Source organism: Ixodes scapularis, unplaced genomic scaffold (assembly GCF_016920785.2).
Source record: "Ixodes scapularis isolate PalLabHiFi unplaced genomic scaffold, ASM1692078v2 ptg000775l_1___fragment_2___debris__unscaffolded, whole genome shotgun sequence".
Classification (NCBI taxonomy): domain Eukaryota; kingdom Metazoa; phylum Arthropoda; class Arachnida; order Ixodida; family Ixodidae; genus Ixodes; species Ixodes scapularis.
This window is the reverse complement of record NW_024610034.1, coordinates 30,357-37,561: the sequence shown is the minus strand read 5'-3', so window position 1 is coordinate 37,561 and position 7,205 is coordinate 30,357. Positions and strand designations below refer to the sequence as shown.

Here is a 7,205-nt window from a genome sequence, read left to right as displayed (position 1 = left end):
TCCCTGCTATGCACTATTTTGGTAAAATATTCATTTCACACTTTTTTTTAGTCTGAACAGGCCATGGCCAGTGTCAACATGAAGAAGGAGGGCCTCCTCAAGCAGCTGCAATTCTTCAAGGAGAAAGGTATGTTCATGCATAGTTCGTGTATATCACTACTCGGCGGCCTTTCAGGCACTCTGTTCAAATTGGCATAATCACTTATTCTTTTGCTATCTTCCGAAACCTAATGGTGCAAGTATCAAGATCCGAACGTTGGTGACTGACCCTCACCCTGCCACACGAAAGCACATGAAGACGCACGAACCCGGGATTGACCACTTCTTTGACATATGGCACATCTCCAAAAGTAAGCAATCCTAACAGGCCATACGTGTAGCTTTTATTTTCCAGCGATCACGCTGCAGGTTTCCCTGACACGACTCTGAATTTTAGGTGTGAAAAAGAAGCTGACAGCAGCAAGCAAACGGGCTGGATGCCAAGACCTGCAAATCTGGATCCAGACAACTACAAACCATATGTACTGGTCAGCGAGGGCTGCAGGAGGCGAAAAGAAACTGCTCATCGACATCTGGCTCAGCATGCACAACCATGTCATCAACAAACACTCGGGGCACGAAGGAACATATGGAAGGTGCCTCCATGGTGACGTACCAGAGGCAACACGACCATGGATGGATCCCAGTATGTTTTTGTTCTTCCAAATGAAGGTGGTTTTTCTAAAACATGTATCATCCTCAGACTCGCAGGCCTACAACCAATTCAAGAGCATCACTGGCAACAAACTGCTCCTGAAGGACCTTGCACAGATGTCTCCACATGGCCAGACATATGCTTTGGAGGCGTTCCACCGCGTCCTGATAGACTTCGCCCCGAAGTCCCAGGCTTTCAGCCCAGAAGGCATGCTTGCAAAGTAAGTCAACCAATTTACAATCACATTTCCTTCGTTTGGACACTTTCATCCAGTCCATTGGTTACAATGCGACAAACCTGACAGTCTCTTCCTAATGATCAGATAATGGAATTGGATTGATGCCAGAATAACCACTCTTTGTAAGTGGCACACTTTACCATCACTGAAATGTAACCATCTTGCAGGACTCGACTTGCAATCCTCCATTTCAACGAAAACTCAAACCGCTGCCAAGCCGTCACACGAGAGGGCAAGCCACGTTGGTCGGTCGTAACATCAAAAGCACGAAAGGGCCACCACACAGCACGACCAGAGATTACGGATCCCACTTACAGTGAGTATAACACTAACTGCAGTGTGAATGCCTTGTCCAGAGAGCCTAGGAATGTTATCATGCAAAGGTTTAAAATTCTAGAGTATGTTGGAAAGCTCATCAAGGAGGCAATGGAGAGCAGCAAACAGTGGCGGTCCCTGGCTGCTGCATCGAAGGCCAACACCGTCGTCTTCCCGGCACCGATGACTGCGGCCTACACAAGGCCTCCAAAAGAGGAACTCGTGGCAGCACGAATGTCCAGGTTCGGCCAGAGCCCCCAGTAACAACATCAAATCCCTGGTCGGGACTTCCATGCTGCCGCAGGTAAGCACACAGGACCTTGGTCCTAATCAGGGTGTAAGCTAAGCAGGTGGGGAAACGGCCCATAGAAGCCTACCGCAGCGCCGTGACCGGATTGTGTACTCGTCTGCTTGCGGGTACCCCCGACTTGCAACAGATGGCGCTGCGGCGAGAGGAAAAAAATCGGAATCGGATTTGCATGGAACTTTATGGGAGAGTGCGCAAAATAAAGAGAGAGCACGACAGTCTTTATTGAAAATCCACGAGAAACCATCTCCGGCAGTTTAGCCAGTCGCCACCCGTCGCCCACCTGGAGTGAGAGTTTGCGGTGCTCCACATCGATGGCGCCACAGAAAAAGAGAAAACCGAGGGGTACACAATCCGGTCGCTCATTTGGCTCTCGTTTCCCCACCTGTCTATCTTACACCCTGGTCCTAATACAGCCTTGCATGGTAAGCAACCGCTTTGTTTTGCAGGACGTACGGCGAATGCAAGCAGACAGACCCAAGAGAAAACAGCCGAGCTGCAAAATGGATCACCATTTTCCGTTAGGACACCCTGACCGACAGTAAGGAGGACATTACCTCTGTCCGCAATCATTTTTCACAGAAATGCAGATCTCTCCTCATGAGAATGTTCCATTTTAGGACCTAATGAAGCTGGTCATGCATGCCTATCTCAAAAGAAGGCAAGTAACTTTAGCCGGTGGCAATGTCGGAGTCACAGAAAAGTCACAAAACAGCGAGATTCAAGGCTACAGCTCAACTTGTGGTGAGGACGACACTAACTTCAGTGTGAACGCCCATCTAGCCCAACTTGGAATGTCTAGGAATGTAATTATGCAACAGTCTGAATTTTCACTGTAGGTTGGAAAGTCTGTCAACGAGGGTGACAGCAGCAGGCAGCAAAGACCTGGTTGGATCTTTCATGCTGCCAGTGGTAAGCACACAGGAGCCTCGTCCTAATGAAAACTACCATGGTAGGCAACCGCTTTGTTTTGCAGGACGTACGGCGAATGCAAGCAGACAGACCCAAGAGAAAACAGCCGAGCTGCAAAATGGATCACCATTTTCCGTTAGGACACCCTGACCGACAGTAAGGAGGACATTAGCTCTGTCCGCAATCATTTTTCACAGAAATACAGATCTCTCCTCATGAGAATGTTCCATTTTAGGGCCTAATCAAGCTGGTCATGGCATGCCTATCTCAAAAGAAGGCAAGGAACTTTAGGCGGTGGCAATGTCGGAGTCACAGAAAAGTCACAAAACAGCGAGATTCAAGGCTACAGCTCAACTTGCGGTGAGGACGACACTAACTTCAGTGTGAACGCCCATCTAGCCCAACTTGGAATGTCTAGGAATGTAATTATGCAACAGTCTGAATTTTCACTGTAGGTTGGAAAGTCTGTCAACGAGGTGGACAGCAGCAGGCAGCAAAGACCTGGTTGGATCTTTCATGCTGCCAGTGGTAAGCACACAGGAGCCTCGTCCTAATGAAAACTACCATGGTAGGCAACCGCTTTGTTTTGCAGGACGTACGGCGAATGCAAGCAGACAGACCCAAGAGAAAACAGCCGAGCTGCAAAATGGATCACCATTTTACGTTAGGACACCCTGACCGACAGTAAGGAGGACATTAGCTCTGTCCGCAATCATTTTTCACAGAAATACAGATCTCTCCACATGAGAATGTTCCATTTTAGGGCCTAATCAAGCTGGTCATGGCGTGCCTATCTCAAAAGAGGGCAAGTAACTTTAGCCGGTGGAAATTGCGGAGTCACAGAAAAGTCACAAAACAGCGAGATTCAAGGCTACAGCTCAACTTGCGGTGAGGACGACACTAACTTCAGTGTGAACGCCCATCTAGCCCAACTTGGAATCTCTAGGAATGTAATTATGCAACAGTCTGAATTTTCACTGTAGTTTGGAAAGTCTGTCAACGAGGCGGACAGCAGCAGGCAGCAAAGACCTGGTTGGATCTTTCATGCTGCCAGTGGTAAGCACAAAGAAGCCTCGTCCTAATGAAAACTACCATGGTAGGCAACCGCTTTGTTTTGCAGGCCGTACGACGAATGCAAGCAGACAGACCCAAGAGAAAACAGCCGAGCTCCAAAATGGATCACCATTTTCCGTTAGGACACCCTGACCGACAGTAAGGAGGACATTAGCTCGGTCTGCAATCATTTGTCAAAGAAATGCAGATCTCCTCTATTGATAATGCTTGATTTTAGGGCCACGATGAAGAGTAATGGAGAGATGCAAGCATTGGCACCTGCCCTCTCAAGCCGGATTTTTCAAGCCCAGCATGGTGCACCTCTATTGTTCGCACATCAGTGCCAACAGTAGAGGTATTAGGAGATGAGGACAGGCCAGTGCTATAATTCTTCCCAGTCCATTAGTTGTAATTAGGGTTCTGCGTTCACAGATAAACTTGATAAACTCCAAAAAACACTAACCGTTAAAATTTTGCTGATTCAGATTCATTTGAAAAACTAAATTTTTCGGTCTGCCAGCTGTTATGAGCTCCACCAGTCTTTATATTTCCCGGAATCTTCGAACAATTTTTGCAATTCTCCTCTTATTGCAGTGTCAACTTCCATTGCCGTGTAGCCCCTTTTAATAAAAATGAGGTAGGCCCTCTACGAAAGTAGATGAATACGGCTCTCATATGAAAATACTGCTTTACTAAATTCACAAACTGCTGTTTTCTACCTTTCATTTGCCTCATCGAAAATGCCGAAAGACTCCGAACTTTGCGTACATAAATGGAAGCTCCGAATTGATGGTTCCAAAAAAAAAAAAGAAAACACCCTCTAATTTTGCTAAAAAATTAAATTCAAGAACGCAGGATCCTAGCTATAATTTGTGCAAGCTTTCAAGATCGAGGAAATCGGTGACCGTATTGTCACATTCATTGTGGGCACACCACAATGAAGGCGGATCAAGTGCTATTTTGAATAGCATGTAGTTCTGCACCAGAGATCCCATCCCCAGTTCACTAGCTTAGCCCATCGCAGCAGTTTTAGAAAATTGAAGCATTTTTGGAACCCAACCGACACTTTTCCGAAGACTGCAACACAATGCCTTATCCATCTTTCTTTTCATGCGCTGATGAGCGGACATGCTGTGGAGACTGCACCGTGGCGGGGCAGCCCGCCCGTGTTTCCAATAAATGGGGTTTTCATCCAGGAGGTAGGCTGGTAATGCAGCAATAACATAAGTGGGGTGGTTGCATATAACACTGGAAATATTAACAGAAGTTTTTTATGGCGATTTAAAAACAGTGCTGCATTTTCCAGTCTACACCACGGTTTTCCCCCCGTCTGTAACATTTGTCTTCTGTCATTATTGACCTGCTTGCAAATAAGTAAGGCACATTCGCTAACCTTACGCTTGAAATAAACTGCATTAATTTTCCAACAACTTGACTTCTCGGTACCAGAACCTGGAAGGTGTAGAAATTTGCATGACCAAAAGGAAATAATTTCATAATTGAAAACAAGTGATGCCGATGGTAGTACCAATTTTGTGATCCCCTGGATGATTTCTGCATTGTGAGGTCAATACATGGGTCGATGTAACTAGAATACTGCACTATGCCTAACTAAAAGCCCGACCGAAATTGTGCAATTTCCTCAAAGTATTTGCATGATGTGAGGGTATACTTGCCAATTATAACGACAATATAAACTAACAATCGTAGTATTCACTGAAATATATAAGCAGATCCTATTTATCACCGGGAGGAAAAATCCAGGGTAACTGGGCTGTGGAGGCATAGCATATTCCATGCAGGGGATCTATTGTGCATGCTCAAAAAGCATTCCACAGCCAAGTAAAAAAAGGATTTCGCAGAAGGCTTGGACTGGAAAAGTCTATACTAGAGCACATGTTGAGAGTACAGTAATCAAGTGTAGGTTGGCAATGAATTCTAAATAAAAAAAGTAAAACAATTTACAGCATGCCTATAGTCGGTGACAGGTCAAGAACGAAGTGGAAGCTCCTCCCACCTCTTTCCACTTTAGTAGAGCGAATGCTGGAGAGGAGGGGACCTCCTCTCCGTCGATCGCTGCACTGAAGTGGAAAGGTGTGGGAGGAGCTTCCGCTTCGTTCTTGACCTGTCACCGACTATAGTCACCCAAGCAGAACGTCATTTGTTTGTCATGTTAGCCACGTCGTCATCCAAACCCTCGGAACAATCGACCACGTCCCTCTGAAAACTGCAGCAATCGCAATTCGCCTTTCTTCGCCTCATCGCACCGGCACGCTCAGACGGCTGATGTAGGGGAGCATCTTGTAGCTTCATGCAGTCAGATTTTTCCAGGTTATATGCAGTTTGCCCATTTGAAAGAACAGATCCAGAAGAAAGTAGAAGTACACTGCGCAACACTGTTAGCGCGAACATGACATCGGTGCTTTTTCTATCTTTACTTTAAAATGATATTAGTGGGTGCCAAATTCTACTGCTTAGGTTAGTGTTCCAAATGAGCACTTCTCACGCCCTAGTAGTTTTGATGACAGCCTTTGGATTCTAGAAGAAAAATGAAGCAATCCGGGCGTGAGACTCAAATCAAATTTGGGGGTTTTACGTGCCAAACCAACGACGGGCATCTGGCACGCCCCAGCGGAGGACCGAGGATTAATTTCGACCACCTGGGGATCTTTTGACGTGCAACCGAAAGCTCGATTACCAAGGTGCCTTCTCCGCAATAAACCTCCATCAGATTGCAGGCACCTCGGCCGGGATTCGAACCCGCCACATGGGGATCCGTAGGCCGGCACTCTCGCCTCGGAGCCACCGAAGTGGCTTCCGTCGTGTGACTGAATGCGACGTAGGTGCACTGGCTTTGGTTTGACTACGATCATGTGATCATAGTTATGGTCACATGATATCGTAGATAATAGGTAACGTGATTTAGAGGATTCCGTTCATGGCTACGAGTGACTTCACACACATGCAGGGAGGGTGAAGAGACAAGGGAAGGGGGTTGCGTGGTCTCTAGGTCAACACAATTTATTCTGCATCCCTGTAGCCCGCATACACGTCAACAGGGTACCTGTCCCTGATTGTCTTGACCACACAGGATGGCAGGGGCCACCTATTCTTCTTTCCCAAGCGGCTCCACAGCCACAGGGCACACTGCCTGTAGGCTGCAAATCTGTAGTGCCTGGAACAATGACAGAGATTGGATGTAAGAAGCAAAGCCTATCACTCTGTTGGCAAATTCTACACTTGTTTCCATTTCTCTAGGCATGTAATCATACTCTGCTTTTCTGTTACGTCCACTCCAGCTATCACATAGCAGAATCCCTATTTGGCAGTCCATGTCGGATGGGCTAGACATGGAAGCCAAATTGAAGTGAACTGCTGTAGATTCATTCTAAATGCTCCAGAGTTAAAAAAAACAACAAAAAAAAACTATAGGCCTTCGTTCTCCCAACGCACCTCCAACTCCAATCGACACAACAACCAGTATACTCCGGAATTAACAAGGAAGGAATATCTGTTGCGTGGTCATGATACATAAAATAAGTTCACAGGGTCCCAGTTCATAATTGTAGATAATATCTGTCATTGGTGTTGGTGACGAATATTGCATCACTGTCTTTTGGGAAGGACACATGAAAATTATGTGCACTGGCCAGAGGGAATGGGAGCCATTCATCCAGAACAGTGGA

General features: G+C 46.4%; 1 protein-coding gene and 1 long non-coding RNA gene across 2 annotated transcripts; both read left to right on the top strand.

Moving 5' to 3' along the window:
* Window positions 1-250: 250 nt before the first annotated feature.
* LOC115315780 lies at window positions 251-1,511 on the top strand. The gene is made up of 5 exons (XM_029975086.4): window positions 251-350; window positions 437-685; window positions 743-914; window positions 1,100-1,248; window positions 1,330-1,511. The coding sequence occupies exons 1-5, from the start codon at window positions 293-295 to the stop codon at window positions 1,509-1,511; spliced, it is 810 nt and encodes a 269-aa protein (XP_029830946.3). The 5' UTR covers window positions 251-292.
* A 552-nt stretch (window positions 1,512-2,063) lies between these two features.
* On the top strand, window positions 2,064-2,977 carry LOC120849211. Its single transcript, XR_005717887.2, has 3 exons — window positions 2,064-2,095; window positions 2,702-2,826; window positions 2,922-2,977. It is a non-coding gene; the product is annotated as an uncharacterized LOC120849211 (long non-coding RNA).
* Window positions 2,978-7,205: the final 4,228 nt, after the last annotated feature.

Excerpts from the sequence above, each read along its gene's own strand:
- LOC115315780 (XM_029975086.4), top strand. The coding sequence starts at position 293 with ATGAAGACGCACGAACCCGGGATTGACCACTTCTTTGACATATGGCAC. Across the intron at positions 351-436 it reads CATATGGCACATCTCCAAAA|GTGTGAAAAAGAAGCTGACA; the intron begins GTAAGCAATCCT and ends TCTGAATTTTAG. Across the intron at positions 686-742 it reads ACGACCATGGATGGATCCCA|ACTCGCAGGCCTACAACCAA; the intron begins GTATGTTTTTGT and ends TATCATCCTCAG.